Genomic DNA, 16,183 nt, shown 5'->3' with positions numbered 1-16,183 from the left:
AATTCTGTCACAAAAACACACTTTGATCTCTACATTACCTGTCTGATGGAGACAAGCAATGTATGGATTCCAACTGGTTGGTCTCTTCACATGGGTTGTTCTTATTCTGCATTTGAAAACTGCTGGAATGCCCATCACTGATTAAGACTTTGTGGATTTCCTTCAGATGAAAAAAGTAAACTCCAATATTTCCAAAAAGTTTTGTGCAAAACTCGCAGCACATGAGCTTCTTCCGACGTATATCACCGTGACATCGTTTTGTATGAGTGCTCAGGCTGCCTGAGTGACTGTAGGCCTTGTGGCAAATGCGACAGCAGTAAGGCCTGCTCTTGGAGTGACTATTCAAATGATCTTGAAGATGATGTTTAAATTGAAACCCCCGATTACAAATAGTGCATTTATAAGCTTGCTCATTCAATTGTTCAGTTATGTTTCTGTAGTGAGTGGATGGGTTGGAAGCCTGCAAAAAATTACCAGTCCGGCTCATTGTTGCATTACTTTGTACAGTCCCTGATTTTAAACTGTCATGGTTCTGGACAGCAACAATTCCTCCCGAGAATGCCAGTGGGGCTACAGCTTGCATAACAGTCATAGGTTTTGGCATGATGTTACAGAACTTTTTCAGCACAGCTGCTGTTTTGGCTGAATTTTGATTTGTCATTATTTTTACATTTTCTTCCTTCACTTTGAAAGTGCCACATTCTCGAGAAGAATCAAACATTGCCTTCTCCTGCTCTTCCTGCTTCTTGGGCAGTTCACAGGTCTGAAACCTTTTTGTTTTACAAATGGCCACATTATCCATAACTTTCCTTTTCCTTACTAATGAATGTTTCAGAATATTGCTGTCTGGTCTCTTTAGTCTAGTTATGATCACTTTTTTTGACGCCTGTGGGCTAACTCTTTCAGCTGGTGTCAATGTCAGCTGCCTGTATGGCTTCTGAGCACCCACCCTTTGAAAATCAGAAACCACACAAATATTTTTGGGCACATCAGTAGACTGATCATTTTCTGAATTTGCTATGGTAATTCTGGATGTGAATTGAGTAGAAGGTGGGACAGGAGCTTGATTTTGCTTGGGATTAAGAAAGATGGTGTGTTTCACTTGTGGGTAAGGTAAAATGGGAACTTTTCCTTTTGGAGCAGATGTAGGGGCAATAAACTGAACAGAATTTCCAAACTGCATTACTGGCAAAGAACCAGCAGGTTGATTTTGCTTTGAGACCAGTGGGGATGGTTGGTCAGGTTGGAGACTAGACCAAGATGAAAGACTGCATGCTGCTGGCAGCACATCTGGGTTGGATTTCATGGAATCATTTGAAACAGTAAAGGATACTGGTTGGCTGATATCACTTGCTTTCAATTTGCCTGGTTTGGACATGGATGAATGCCCAAATATCACATCAGCATCTCGGGGTAATGTAGAGGCTATGGGATCAGGTGTTGCAAATGCTACTTTGTCACCTTCAACCAACAATCCTGTTTTAGGTGCTGCAACACTTGGACGAAGTTGTGAATACCCAGGCATTGCAGTTGGATGAACCTGCAGTGATGTCGATCTTAACGGACAATGAAGATTACTTGGCTTTACCACTGCTAGTTTTGAGGCTCCACGTTGCTTCACTGATGGTTTGGCCCACACGGACTGATATCGTGGTATTGGTAACTTCTCAATGGTGGCAGCCTGAGGTGTCGCCTTTCCAATGGTTACTGCTGAAGATCGACCTGCTTTAGAAACATGAGGCTGACCAGCACAGGTTATGTTTGTCTTGTCAACCTTTAAAGATGCTTGTGAGGGAGCTGTAGCAACATGTGGTAGGACTACAAGCGAGTACGTTCCCTCTTTTCCAGCAACAGGCATCAGCGCATAGCTCCGAGCAGGCATGAGGATAGGCTTAGCTGAAAATTTATTTGCTTGAATATCTGATGAGGAGTTTGATCCAGAAGAAATTCCACTGATGGTAGTAGATGGAGGTAGAACAGAAGAAGCAAGTGCCACTACTGGATTAACCTTTGGAGCAATGGTCCTGAAATGACCCTTCGTCTGCAAAGTCCTCTTCTGCCCAGCCATACTTGATGAAGATCCTTGTGCATCTGTTGAAAAATGAATGACAAATTGAGTTATTTAAGTAACTCTAACTAATTCTTTTAAGATAAATGCCACTGCACAAAATAACTGTATGGAGGGAAGACTATGGCTCCAGAATGTGTCACCTCCATCCGAGAGCAATGCATTTTTTTTATGAGCTGCAGTGATTTGTTCTCCTGCTTCTGTGCTGCTTAAAAATGAAAATAAATTAACATGATGCACAAAATTAAATATAATCATTGTGAAATAATCACAGCAACATCACAATAATTGTCAAAGAATCCATAAAGCTACAGGACAACATATCATTCAAAGATGTGACCTGTACAAACTAGGAACTCCAATACAAATAGCTCCTCAAGGTGGAAATGTTCTTAAAAATTATGGTAAATTAAATATATATGTACTTCCAGTCAGAGGGTTCCCACCTGCTTCAAAAAGGCATCAGTCACCTCGGTGCCCAAGAGCAGTGCCTCAACAACTCAGTAGCACTAACATTTACTGTGATAAAATGCTTTGAGAGGTTGGTCATGGCCAGAATTAACATGTACATAAGCAAAGATGTGACCCACTGCAATTTGCCAATCACAATCGCTCCACAGCAGACGCAATATGTTGGCTCTCCACTCAGCTCTGGATCACCTCAAAAACAGCAATTCATACATACAGCTGCTCTTCGTAGACTACAGCTCAGCCTCCAACACCATGACTCCCTCAGTGCTGGTCAAGAAGCTACAAACTCTGGGCCTTTGCACCCACCTCTGCAACTGGATCCTGGACTTCCTCATTGGAAGACCACAGTCAGTATGAATTGGAAACAATGTCTCCTTCTTACTGAATATCAACATAGGCGCACCTCAAGAATGGATGCTTAGTCCACTGCTCTCCTCACTATACACCCATGACGGTGTGGCCAGGCACAATTCCAATGCTATATACAAATTTGCCAGCAGAATCACAAACGGCAATGAGGAAACGTACAGGAAGGAGATCGATCATTTTGTTGAATGGTGGCATGCCGACAACCTTGTGCTCAATATTAACAAAACCAAGGATTGTGGACTTCAGGAGGAAGTCAGGAGAACATGATCCAATCCTCATTGAGAACTCAGTAGAGGAGGTCAAGAACTTCAAATTCCTGCATGTCAACATCTCCAATAATCTGTCCTGGAACCTCCAAGTTGATGGAATCATGAAGAAGGCTCGCTAGTGGCTATACTTTGTGAGGTGTTTGAGGAGATTCAGTCCATCACCAAAGACTCTCGAAAACTTCTTCAGGTGAACTGTGGAGACCATTCTTGGATGGTTGCATCGTTGTCTGATATGGAGGCTTGAATTCCAGAGGGTTGTTAACTGGGCACCAGACTTCACTCCATCGAGGACATCTACGAGGATATCTACATGAGGTGGTGGTGTCTTAAGAAAGCAGCCTCTATCCTCAAAGACCCCCATTACCCAGGCCATGCTCTCTTCACTGTGCTACCATCGGGAAGGTGCAGGTGCCTAAAGATGAGCACTCAGTGGCACAGGGACAGCTTTTTCCCCTATACAATCAGATTCCTTATATAATGAATGAACCAAAGACATTGCCTTACTTTGGCTTTTCCTGCACTATTTTTATTGATTGTTGTAAGGTGGTTTATATGAATGTTTGCACTGTGATACTGCTGCAAATCAACAAATTTTCTCACTTGTTCATGACAATAAATTCTGACTTATGTTACATCCTGAAAGTAATGTAAAGGCAGCACATAGTCTGTCACAAGAACCTGCAAATATCAGAACAAAAGAAAAGCAGCTTCAGCATTTAACAATTAAAAAGATATGAATGCTTAAATTATAATAGGCAGAACATCTTAACAAATGATGATCGTCATATATAGGTAGGTAGGTAGGATAATAATATTAAAAATAAAAAAGGGAAAGTTCCAGGCATTTGACTCGCTGAAGCTTCCCTACATTCAGTAAGGCTGTGTTTGATCTGATCGTGGATTCACTGCCACTTTTCTTTCAGATCATCAAATCACCTATAATTAATCACATGCTTACCAAAAATTGACACAAGTTTCAATATATTCAAATAAAGTCAAGGATTATACCTAAGAAAATAGTTAATTTTAACTAAAAGCACAAAAATGCTGGAGGTCTTGCAGCAACCATAGGAGATAGATATATAAGCAATACTTCGAGTCTGAGCCCTTTTCAAGAAATAAGCAAAAAGCAGGCAGGTATCTGATTAAAAAGGCTGGGGGGGAAGGAGCACGGGCGATCAGGGAAAAATGTGTTAATTGGACATGGATAGGAGGATATGAAAGGTGATTACAGAACAAGGGAAGGGTATGGATGCAGAAGTCAAGGAAAGGTGATGGTGGGATAGGAGAAAGAGAGAGACAGAGGGTGGGAAAAAGAAAACGGGAGATCAATGTAAATGCCATCTGGTTCGAGGGTGCCCAGGTGTAATGAGGTGTTGTTTCTCCAATTAGTGTGTGGTCTCAGAATGGCAGATCCTGAGACCACACACAAATGGGTTACCACTGGGAGATCCCCCGTGATTACAGCAGATGGAGCAAAGTGCTCAGTGAAGCAATCACCCAGTCTGTGTCCAGTCTCTCTGATGTAGAGAAGACGACACTGGGAGCGCCAGATGCAGTAGACAACCCCTGCCATTTCACAAGTGAAGTGCGAAGAGGGGAAAATGTGTCTGGTAGTAGGATCACATCTTAGGTGATGGAAATGGCAGAGGGTGATGTGATGGATGCAAAGACTGATTATGCTGGATGCAGAGACTGCTAGGATGAGCAAAAAGCAGTCAGGTGCATGAATAAAAAGGTAGGGGGAGGAGGTAAGAAGGGGCAGTAAAGGAGCAAGTAGATGACTCATGAAGATTCATCAGTGAAGTACTGCTTCACTTGGAAGGACTGGGGCCCCAAATGGTGGTGAGGGAGGACGATAGGGCGCAAGTGTTGCATTTCCTGCAGTCAAGGAGGTAGGTTCCAAGGCAGTGATTAGATGTGAAGGAGTAAGTCATGGAGGGAGTGGTCCCTGCAAAGTTGGAGAGGAGAGGGAAAGATGTGTCAGGTGGTGGGATCGCTCATATTTCCAAGTTAATTTTTGTAAAGAAACCCTTGCCATTTTACTTCTCATCAAGAACTTCCTTATTATAAAGTTTAAATCTTTTAAAAAAAAAATTAAAGGAACCTTGCAAGGAATAGATTGAAAAAGATACTGAATTCTAGGGAAAACATTCATCTTAATACAATTAATGCTATAGGTAAATCTTTCCATCTATTTAAATCCTCTTTAATTTTGTTAAATAAAGGTAAATAATTGTTTATATAAATAATCTAACTATTAATTAATTTTAATACCTAAGTATTTGATTTGATCTGACCATTTAAATTGAACAATTTTCATACATTGAGTATAATCACCAACAGCCAACAGCAAAATCTCACTTTTATCCCAGTTAATTTTATAAATCCATCTTCACCAGGACATTTCTCATTCGGCATAGATTTAAGTGCTTCTATAATATCTCTAAATGTGAACAGAAAATCCAATTCCTCATGATCTTGATTATTCAGAAAGGGTAACTGAGGTTGAGCTAAAAAGTCATCAATTTTAGCATCATTATTTTCAACTACAGATATATACAATTTCTTATAAAACTCCTTAAAAGCTACATTTATACCTTGAGATTATAAGTAATTTCTGAACCTTTCCTAATAGCATTAATTGTTCTAGAAACCTATTGTATTTTTAATTACCATTTTTGTCTCGTTCTTTGCAGCTTCCAAATTTTCAAAATTATTATAAAGCAGCGCAATTTGAGGTTTGTTAATAGAATGTTTGATTTGAATAATTCGTTAGTATGGACTATATCTAATTATCTAATATTGGTGAGAACATTATGATGCAATTAATTTATAAATGGAATACTAAAGTATTAATTATTAATAACGGTTCACCAATTTTGAGACATTTAATTAAATTATGGAATAAAATAAATGATGGGATAGGTACCCAGGGGAAATTTTCAGCAAAACACCTCTATATCAGAAAAAACTTTTTTCTTTTAATGTTAATAATCAGTTTATGAAAATATGGAATCATAAAGGAATTAAAACAGTACAAGATTGTTATGAGGCTGGTTATTTTACTTATTTTCAGAGAATGAAAAATAAATGAAATTCCAAATAATACTTTTTTTCTTATTATCAAGTTAAAGTGTTGCCATTGGATATTTTGGGCATACTTTGAGATTACCAAGACAATCAAGTTTTGAAACTTTACTTAAGGAAGGTGGTAAAAAGAAATTTATTTCTGAAATGTCTAAGTTAGATATTCATAAATTGAGATTGAAATGGGAAGAGGATTTGGGAATTACAATGACCTGTTTGTAGATCTTTGTAAGGATAGTACGTCTAAGATTATTAATGTTCAATATAGGTTCATTCATTATAATTTTCTGCATCAAATGTACTTAACTCCTCAGAAATTAAAGAAATACAATTTAAGTTCTTCAAATTTATGTTTTATTTCTTTTACATTCGACTTGGTAATGTGATAAGTTTAAACTGTTTTGGAGATGGCTTAAGAAATTTTTAGAGAAAGTTTTAAAGATTAAATTACCAAAGGACCAAACATTGTTTTTATTAGGTAATGTTAAAATGTTGAGTTTGATTTTGAGGTTGACGAAGTATCAAATTGCGTTTTTAAGGTTGGCAATGGCGGTAGCAAGGAAATGTATAGCTATTACTTGGAAAAATTAGATTGATTTGGGTTTGCAGTGGTGACATATGGAAATGAGATCATGTATTCCATTGGAAAAAAAAACGTATAATTTATGTGAAAACTATCTTTTTTTTCTTAAGTATGGAGCCCCTACTTGGACTATATGGGTTTAAAATTTTGAATTCCCTGAAGCACGTTGTGGTGTTGTTGCTTTGATCCATGGTGGTTTACTCTATTTTTTATGTTAAATCTCAATTTTCTTTGGGGGTGGGATTTGGGTGGGTATGGGAGTTGGGGTGGGGGTTTACATTGTACATTTACAATTTTAAATAAAGTATTCAAAAAAGGTAGTGGGATTGCATTGTAGGTGGCAGAAATTGCACAGGATATGTGGGATGTGGAGGCTAGTGGGGTGGTAAGTGAGGACAAGGGGAATCCTGTCCTTGTTGCGCGTGGGGGCAGAGGGGGGCAGGGCAGATATGCGGGAAATGGAGAATATGCAGGTAAGGGGAAAATTGATGGTGGTAGAGGGGAAGCCACGATTTTGAAGAAGGGGGATATCTTGGATGACCTTGCATGTCAGACTCATCCTGGGAGAATATGGGTCTGAGAAGGGGATAAGGTAATGAAGTGGTGTAGTTGAGGTAGCGTGGGAGCTGTAGAAAATGCCTTTCGAGAGTTTATCTCTTGAGATGGAAACAGAGAGATCGAGAAAACATACAGGCAATAATATTGGGAAACTATCAAGTAGTGCTGGAATGGTAATGAAATTAATTATCGACAAAGCACACTAAAATGAAACACAATGGACGGATAAATAGCCAAGGCAAAATGAAGGGGCATAGATCAAGTACAAGAACACCAGAAATGCGAGAGAGAAATCACAGAGACAAGGTTAAATATAAATTAAACCTAAGAGGAAGAAAGAAACAAAATTATTAAGGAATATTCTGCATTCATTCATTCTAAAAATGAGGGCAGAGCCACTACACATTTAGTAAACAATGGGAAAAGATGTAGTCCCATAAAGCTGGCAAATAGTTAACATTATAGCTGGATTGAAAAAAAAGGCCTCATATAGACCCAGAGAATTAAAGACCTGTTAGCTTAGCATAATTAGATGGAAATATAATCTTCTGAAGGTGATAACTGAGACACAAAATTCTGAACAAAAAAATGAACAACAAATATTCAGCATGGTTTTCCAAGGGTTTGATGAACTTCCCAGATTTGTGAAGTAACAGGAAAAAGAAACATCGATAATACAATTACCCTGATACATCCAGAAACTCAAAAGGCTTGTGAAAATGATGTCACACAAGAAAGTGTGAAGAATTCAGGGACAAGTGGTTATGGTTGCATACTGCAGAAAGATGTGCTTGTGCTGGAGAGAATGCCAAGGAAATTTACCAGGTTGTCATCTGTATTGGAGAATTTTAGTTATGGGAAAAGATTGATTAGGTTGTCCTTGCTTACTCTAAAGTGAACATATTATGGAGGCATAGATAAGTTAGAAAGTCAAAATCTTTTTCCTATAATAGGAAAGAGGTGAGAAGATGACAACTTGGAGAAGATCTGAGTGAAAAGTTTTCATTTACACACAGAGCTGTTGATCTCTGGACCATGCTGTCAGAGGTAAGTGGTATGTAATGGATAAATATTGGGAGGAATTTGGTAAGATTAGTGGGTTACATACATAAAACACATTTTAAAACAGATCTTATTTGAAATACTGAAAAATTCATATTCAGTAACACTATAGGATCTATGGAGAATTTTATGCACATTTCACAAGTAGGTGTTAATTGAAATGAGTCATGAAATAAATAGACCATTGTTGAAAGGAGACAAACTGGCTGTTTAAAAGTATCTACAGTGTGCTCACAGAAAGGTCAATCCTGAGTTTTGTTTATCTAAGACAACAGCTTGACCAAGAGAGGATAACTCCTGTTGTTTGCTGAAGAAGGTAGGTGTTTTTGCAAGTGAGAGAGTCACATGGGCTTCCTGGCAGTTGAAGAGAGAGAGAGGAAACAAGCTCTCTCATCCAGTGTGTGTGACACTGAAAGCAGCTGAACAGTGCAAGCCAGGAAGCCTGTTGAAACAGAAAGCTCCAGAGCAATGGATGGCTGGAAGTGCTATCTGCCTGATGTTTCTCTTGGAATAAGTGGAACAGAAAGGAACTCTGTGGTGGTAGCCTGAAAGAAAGAGGTTACCATCTGGAGAACCCTGATGGGACAAGTTTCATCAGTGAGACATTGAGGTGACTAATGGTGGTACATCAGTTGTGGAAATCCTGGAACAACAAATCTCTCTCTCTGCAAACCCTACAAGAACCTTTCTGAGCGGTAAACATTTACCTTTTGAGCACCAAAGCCTGGTGAACTTTATACATGTTAAATTTTGTTCACAGTATAAGAATTGCCTGCATCCAGAGAACTTGGAAGAAGGAGAAGTGAGATTGAACTGTGAACCAAAGAACTTTTATTAAATTTACACACACATTACATACACATGCGCTTAGAATTAGAAGGGGGTTAATATGGATTCATTAAAGAGATAAGTTAAAGTTTAATTCCGTTTTCATGTTTAAAAATAATTAAAAACAACTTTTGTTTAAGTAACTACTTATCTTGGTGAATATCTGTTGCTGCTGGGTTTTGGGGTCCTCTGGGCTCATAACATTTTTTATGGGGGATCATCCGGATACTATTACAATGTTTGGCCACAAGATTTTAAATCTCTATTCTCTCTTTGGCTTGGCTTCGCAGACGAAGATTTATGGAGGGGTAAATGTCCACGTCAGCTGAAGGCTCGTTTGTGGCTGACAAGTCCGATGTGGGACAGGCAGACACGGTTGCAGGGGAAAATTGGTTGGTTGGGGTTGGGTGTTGGGTTTTTCCTCCTTTGTCTTTTGTCAGTGAGGTGGGCTCTGCGGTTTTCTTCAAAGGAGGTTGCTGCCCACCGAACTGTGAGGCCCCAAGATGCACGGTTTGTGGCGATATCAGCCCAATGGCGGTGGTCAATGTGGCAGGCACCAAGAGATTTCTTTAGGCAGTCCTTGTACCTCTTCTTTGGTGCACCTCTGACACGGTGGACAGTGGAGAGCTCGCCATATAACACGATCTCCATTCTGGAGACGTCACCTACCCAGCGCAGTTGGATCTTCAGCAGCGTGGATTCGATGTTGTCGGCCTCTGCCATCTCAAGTACTTCGATGTTAGGGATGAAGTTGCTCCAATGAATGTTGAAGATGGAGCGGAGACAACGGTGGTGGAAGCGTTCTAGGAGCCGTAGGTGATGCCGGTAGAGGACCCATGATTCGGAGCCGAACAGGAGTGTGGGTATGGCAACGGCTCTGTATATGCTCACCCTACAAAGCCGTCCTGGCCAGAGAAGAAACAAGCCTTCCGTTGCGCATGCAGCCATCTTCAGCGCAAACTTCGGGAGATCCAAAATGAGTGGTGGACTAGCCTTGCCAAACGAACCCAGCTCAGCGCGGACATTGGCAACTTCGGGGGTTTTTACGAGGCTCTAAAGGCTGTGTACGGCCCCTCAGCCCAAGTCCAAAGCCCGCTGCGCAGCTCAGACGGCAAAGTCCTCCTCAGCGACAAGATCTCCATCCTCAATAGATGGTCAGAACACTTCCAATCTCTTTTCAGTGCCAACTGCTCAGTCCAAGAATCCGCCCTGCTCCAGCTCCCTCAACAGCCCCTAAGGCTAGAGCTGGATGAGGTCCTCACCCGGGAAGAGATATATAAGGCAATTGAACAACTGAAAAGTGGCAAAGCAGCAGGTATGGATGGAATCCCTCCAGAGGTCTGGAAGGCTGGTGGCAAAACTCTGCATGCCAAACTGCATGAGTTTTTCAAGCTCTGCTGGGACCAAGGAAAGCTGCCTCAGGACCTTCGTGATGCCATCATCATCACCCTGTACAAAAACAAAGGCGAGAAATCAGACTGCTCAAACTACAGGGGAATCACGCTGCTCTCCATTGCAGGCAAAATCTTCACTAGGATTCTCCTAAATAGAATAATACCTAGTGTCGCCGAGAATGTTCTCCCAGAATCACAGTGCGGCTTTCGCACAAACAGAGGAACTACTGACATGGTCTTTGCCCTCAGACAGCTCCAAAAAAAGTGCAGAGAACAAAACAAAGGACTCTACATCACCTTTGTTGACCTCACCAAAGCCTTCGACACCATGAGCAGGAAAGGGCTTTGGCAAATACTAGAGCATCTCGGATGCCCCCCAAAGTTCCTCAACATGGTTATCCAACTGCACGAAAACCAACAAGGTCGGGTCAGATACAGCAATGAGCTCTCTGAACCCTTCTCCATTAACAATGGTGTGAAGCAAGGCTGCGTTCTCGCACCAACCCTCTTTTCAATCTTCTTCAGCATGATGCTGAAACAAGCCATGAAAGACCTCAACAATGAAGACGCTGTTTATATCCGGTACCGCACGAATGGCAGTCTCTTCAATCTGAGGCGCCTGCAAGCTCACACCAAGACACAAGAGAAACTTGTCCGTGAACTACTCTTTGCAGACGATGCCGCTTTAGTTGCCCATTCAGAGCCAGCTCTTCAGCGCTTGACATCCTGTTTCGCGGAATCTACCAAAATGTTTGGCCTGGAAGTCAGCCTGAAGAAAACTGAGGTCCTCCATCAGCCAGCTTCCCACCATGACTACCAGACCCCCCACATTTCCATCGGGCTCACAAAACTCAAAACGGTCAACCAGTTTACCTATCTCGGCTGCACCATTTCATCGGATGAAAGGATCGACAACGAGATAGACAACAGACTCGCCAAGGCAAATAGCGCCTTTGGAAGACTACACAAAAGAGTCTGGAAAAACAACCAACTGAAAAACCTCACAAAAAAATCTCTATTACATTTGTCTCTAAAGACTTATTAGATCTTCAAACTTCAGTGTCGTCGAGTTTTTGCATGGTTTCTTTCTTCAGATGATGGCAAGTATTTGCACCGATGTTGATTGAGTTTTGATCTCCTTGTTTTGCCTCTATGGTTCTGACATCTTGTTCCTATACTGATCCATTACAGAGAAATATATTTTCCCTCATATTTCTCACTAAAATATATTTTGAAAAATTAATTTGTTAGCAATGCAAGTGATAATAAAATACAGTAAAGCTGTTGTGCCGCTTAAAGACAGGGCCATAAAATTATTTCTATTGTAATATTGTTTCAGGTGGGGGTTAAAATTGCCAAAATGATGACAGCAATTCCTATAATGTCCATTCAGGGATATTTCCCAATATATATTTTTTAACTTTGTTAAAATCATACAATTTAATATGCAAACAGCTCATTATCTGCCAACATTTACCCAGTTCAGCTGATGTGTGACACAGATCCAGAACAATGACTGTCCTTTAAGTGTTTTTTTCAAATGGTGAAGCCAGAGTATCTAATTTGGGTATATGAGATACATTCAATAAATGCCAGCCTGACAAACTACACCAGATTCTGTGAATGAATGAAAACAAAATTATGTATTGCTTAAATAATTTCCTTTGGTACCACTATTGGTAGTGTAGTTTTTACCTTTATCCTTATGTACATTGTTAGACACATCTGTTATTCTTGCATTCTTGTCTTTTATCACTTGACCAAATCGAGTCTCATTTGGATGTAAATGAAATAACTGCAGCCCTGCAACAGTAAGTAACTAGTCACAAATCAATCTGCAAGGATAGTTGGTTGTCACACTAAATATCAAGATGGTGAATACGCCTCGTCAACTTTTTTGGGCCACACCAAAGTCAATTGAAAACATTCAGGCCACTGTTTCAGTAGCTGAAGGACAGAGGTCAAAATGCGTTTTAATATAAATACATGATTTGTGGATATTTATTGCATTGCCATTGTGAATATCTAATTGATTTAAATTTAAAGCCAATGGTTTACAATGTTATACTGTAATTATACTAACTTTTTATTAATAATACTGTGGTCCTATTCAATTTTCCCATTAATCCCTCCCTCAGAATCTTTCAGGGGAATACAAATCTTTTCAAGAACAAAAGCAAAATTCCTTCACCTTGCCGCTGGATACTCACTAAGACAGCCATTGTCAATGGGAAGCTCCTGAGGGCTATAGCATATTTAAGTAAAAGTCTTGTTTTCTTTGCATCTCACATAACAAATATATTATTTATGCTCATTATGTTGTTGGCAGGAGAGAAGTAAGAAGAAACAAAAATTTGAATGCTTCACAAGGGGGGGGGGGCCATATATTTTGAGTAGAGTCCTCGGAAGGGGCCAAAGCCAAATAAAGGTTGAGAATGGCTGCACTAAGAGGAAGGGTCTTAGCTTAGAAAAAAATAAGTATTTGAATCAGTTTGGATGCATGCAACAAACAGAAAGGGACAAAAAAAAATTGGTGGAATCCCAAACAGAAAAGCTAATACAGTTCATAGAATAATTCATGAAATTAGAGGTGCATGCAACAAAGGTAATAAAATCACAATCTTTTTCTCTGGATAAAAATAGCAAATGGTAGAGGGTGTGCATTAAAAGTGACGGGCAGGACATTGAAAGGCAATGTGAAAGGCAACATTTTTAAAAAATACACGGAGAGTGATAGGTATCTAGAATGCGCTGCATTCCGATCTAGATCGACACGTGAATATGCAGGGATGCAGGAAAGTGGATCATATACAGAAAAGATTTTGTTTAATTTAACATCATGGTCCGTGCAAACAGTGTGAGCCAAAAGACTGGTTTCTGTGCTATACTGTTCTATGTTCTAAAATAATCATGGAAGAACTTTAAATTTTTAAATTTAAAATTCAAATTAGATTTTTTAAAATTTAAATTTAGACAAACAGCACAGTAACAGGCCATTTTGGCCAGTGAGCCTGTGGCGCTCAACTTACTCCAAATTTACCTACATCCCTGGTATGTCTCGAATGGTGGGAAGAAACTGGAGCCCCTGGAGAAAACCCATGCAGAAACAGGGAGAACGAATTAACTCCTTACAGACAGCACAGGATACGAACCCTGGTCTCAATCACTGGTATTGTAACAGCGTTGTGCTAACCGCTACGCCAACCATGCCACCATACAGACTGGGAAGGTTGAATGAGTGGCAATAGGGTCAAAGGAAAATGACTGCAATTGGAGAAACAACACCTAATATTCTGTCTGGGCACACTCCAACCAGACATTGACTTCTCCAGTTTCCATTAAATCCCTCCCCTGAGTTCCCCTCTCTTTCCCTATCCTCTGTCTCCTTTCTATCAGTTCCCCATCCCCTTCACACTTCATTCAGAGTGCTACCCGTCCCATAATACCTCATCATTTTTCTCTTCTGCCCTCCCACCCACATCCACCAATTACTTAGCTGTTAGCCTGTACTCCTCCCCCATCCTTTCCTCCCTCCTCTCCTCTCATCTTGTTTCCCCCCCCCCAACCTTTTTATTCAGGCTCCTGCCTGCTTTTTCCTCATATCTTTACAAAGGGCTCAAACGTTGGTTTCCTTTTACTTCCTGTTGATGCTGTGTGAGCATATACTCTTGTGAGTACTAAAGAATGAGAGGAAATATCATCCCAACACCCAAAATCTTATAGGGCTTTATTAGATAGATGCATAATCTGGCTGGTGTGTTTAGAACCAGCAGTCACTGTCTCAAGATAACAGGCTAGTCATTCAGAACAGAGATGAAAAGGTAGCTGAGGAGGAGCTGATGCACGAGGGAGGGATTAAGATATCTGGATAATTGGACTCTCTTCCAGGGATCATGGGTTCTGTACACAAGGGATGGGTTATAACTGAACTGGAGGAGCACTAATACCTTCATGGGATGTTCCCTAGTTGGGGTTGCGCTTGGTTACTGAGCAGCAAGGCAACAAGTGGAGGAGTTGAGGGGATGGCAGGTGTTAGGGGCAGCAAGCCGGAAAGGAAAGACAAGAAGGAACAGGCGAATGGTCACAGTGAGACTGAGGGGCTAAATGGTATATTTTAATGCAAACAGGCAGATGAACTGAGGGTGTGGATTGGTACTTGGAACTATGATGTTGTAGCCATTATGGAGACATGGCTGTAAGAGGAACAGGATTTGCAGCTTTTTTTTCTTGAGTTTTAGATGGGTTGGAAGAAGAAGTAAAAAGGAGCAGAGTCGTAGCAGTGTTAATTAGGAAGAATGTCACATCTGCACTCTGAGAGGACCTATTTGTGGGCTCAACTACTGAGGCAATGTGGGTAGAGAGATCAGAAATAAGAAATGTGTAATCACTCCAATAGGCCAGAGGACACCAAATAGCCACAGGGAGGGAGAGGAACACATTATGGAAAGTTGAAAAAGCAACAGGGTGGAAGTTTTTAATTTCTTGAATAATGGCGTGTCAGAGGTTGGATGGGGCAGAATTTGTTAAGTCCATCCAGAAGAGTTTCTTGAACCAGCATGCAGATAGCCAACCTGGAAGGTGGAAACAAACTAAACCTTGTATTGCCAAATGCACCCAGATAGGTGACCAGAGTTTCAGTGGGGGAATCTTTTGAAATAGTGATCATTATTCCTTAAGTTTCAAGATATTATGGGCAAGGATAAGCTTGGGTCTTGTAGAAAAGTACCAAATTGGGGGTGGACAAATTATGACATAATTAGACAGGAGCTGGGGGGGTTAATTGGGAGCAGCTATTATTAGGCAACCCACCACTAACGTGATCTTTCTTTCAGAACTGATTAATTAGACTCCGTGTTCCTAAGCAAAGGAAGAAAAGGGATGGCATGGTAAGAAAACTGTGAATGATGGGAGGTCATGAACTTGGTCAGGAAGAAAAAGAGGCAAATGTAAGGTTCAGGAAAGTACAATCAATCACAGTATTGGAGAAAAATAAAGGCTGTAGGAAAGAGAATCAGGGTATGAAAAAAAACAATCTCCTTGGTGAGTGAGATTAAAGACAAGAAGATAAGACCACTCAAGAGCAAAGAAGGGAATTATGCTTGGAGTCAGAGGAAATGGGCAAGGTGCTGAATGAGTATTTTGCATTGATATTTACCAAGGGCATGGACAGTGATGGGAAACAGTGTGGAGAATGCTCATATGTTAGGGATCAAAAAAGAGGTAGTGTTGGGTATTTTGAAATTGAAGAAAATGTTACTAAGATTGTATTAATCTCAATGAGAAGACACAAAATTGATCTGCAGGTTTACAGCAAAAATAACCCACCACAAAATAGGATTAATTCCAGATTATACTGATTCCTCCTATGCCCCTCTCAAACCTGAAGCACATTAAATTATCGCAGAGGTAATTGACCATTAGGCCAATGACATCATCTTAATTAAATATTAGGATGGAATATTAACCACTGCCCTACTAACGAAAAACAAAG

General features: G+C 40.4%; 1 protein-coding gene across 7 annotated transcripts in view; it reads right to left on the bottom strand.

Annotated features, from left to right (window-relative positions):
- Positions 1–16,183, bottom strand: part of LOC138751754 (zinc finger protein 438-like) — a 345,388-nt gene that overhangs the window by 41,037 nt on the left and 288,168 nt on the right. For 5 of the 7 annotated variants that reach the window (XM_069914467.1, XM_069914471.1, XM_069914470.1 and 2 more), the window contains 2 exons: positions 12,388–12,495; positions 39–2,091 (listed from right to left, as the gene is read on the bottom strand). In XM_069914467.1, the coding sequence (XP_069770568.1) occupies positions 39–2,091; positions 12,388–12,495 (2,161 nt within the window). The remainder of the gene's footprint in view (positions 1–38; positions 2,092–12,387; positions 12,496–16,183) is intronic. The other 2 variants (XM_069914469.1, XM_069914472.1) reach the window with 1 other exon arrangement.

The sequence above is a fragment of the Narcine bancroftii genome, chromosome 1, assembly GCF_036971445.1.
Source record: "Narcine bancroftii isolate sNarBan1 chromosome 1, sNarBan1.hap1, whole genome shotgun sequence".
Classification (NCBI taxonomy): Eukaryota; Metazoa; Chordata; class Chondrichthyes; order Torpediniformes; family Narcinidae; genus Narcine; species Narcine bancroftii.
The sequence above is the reverse complement of the archived record's forward strand: the minus strand, read 5'-3'. Positions and strand labels throughout refer to the sequence as shown.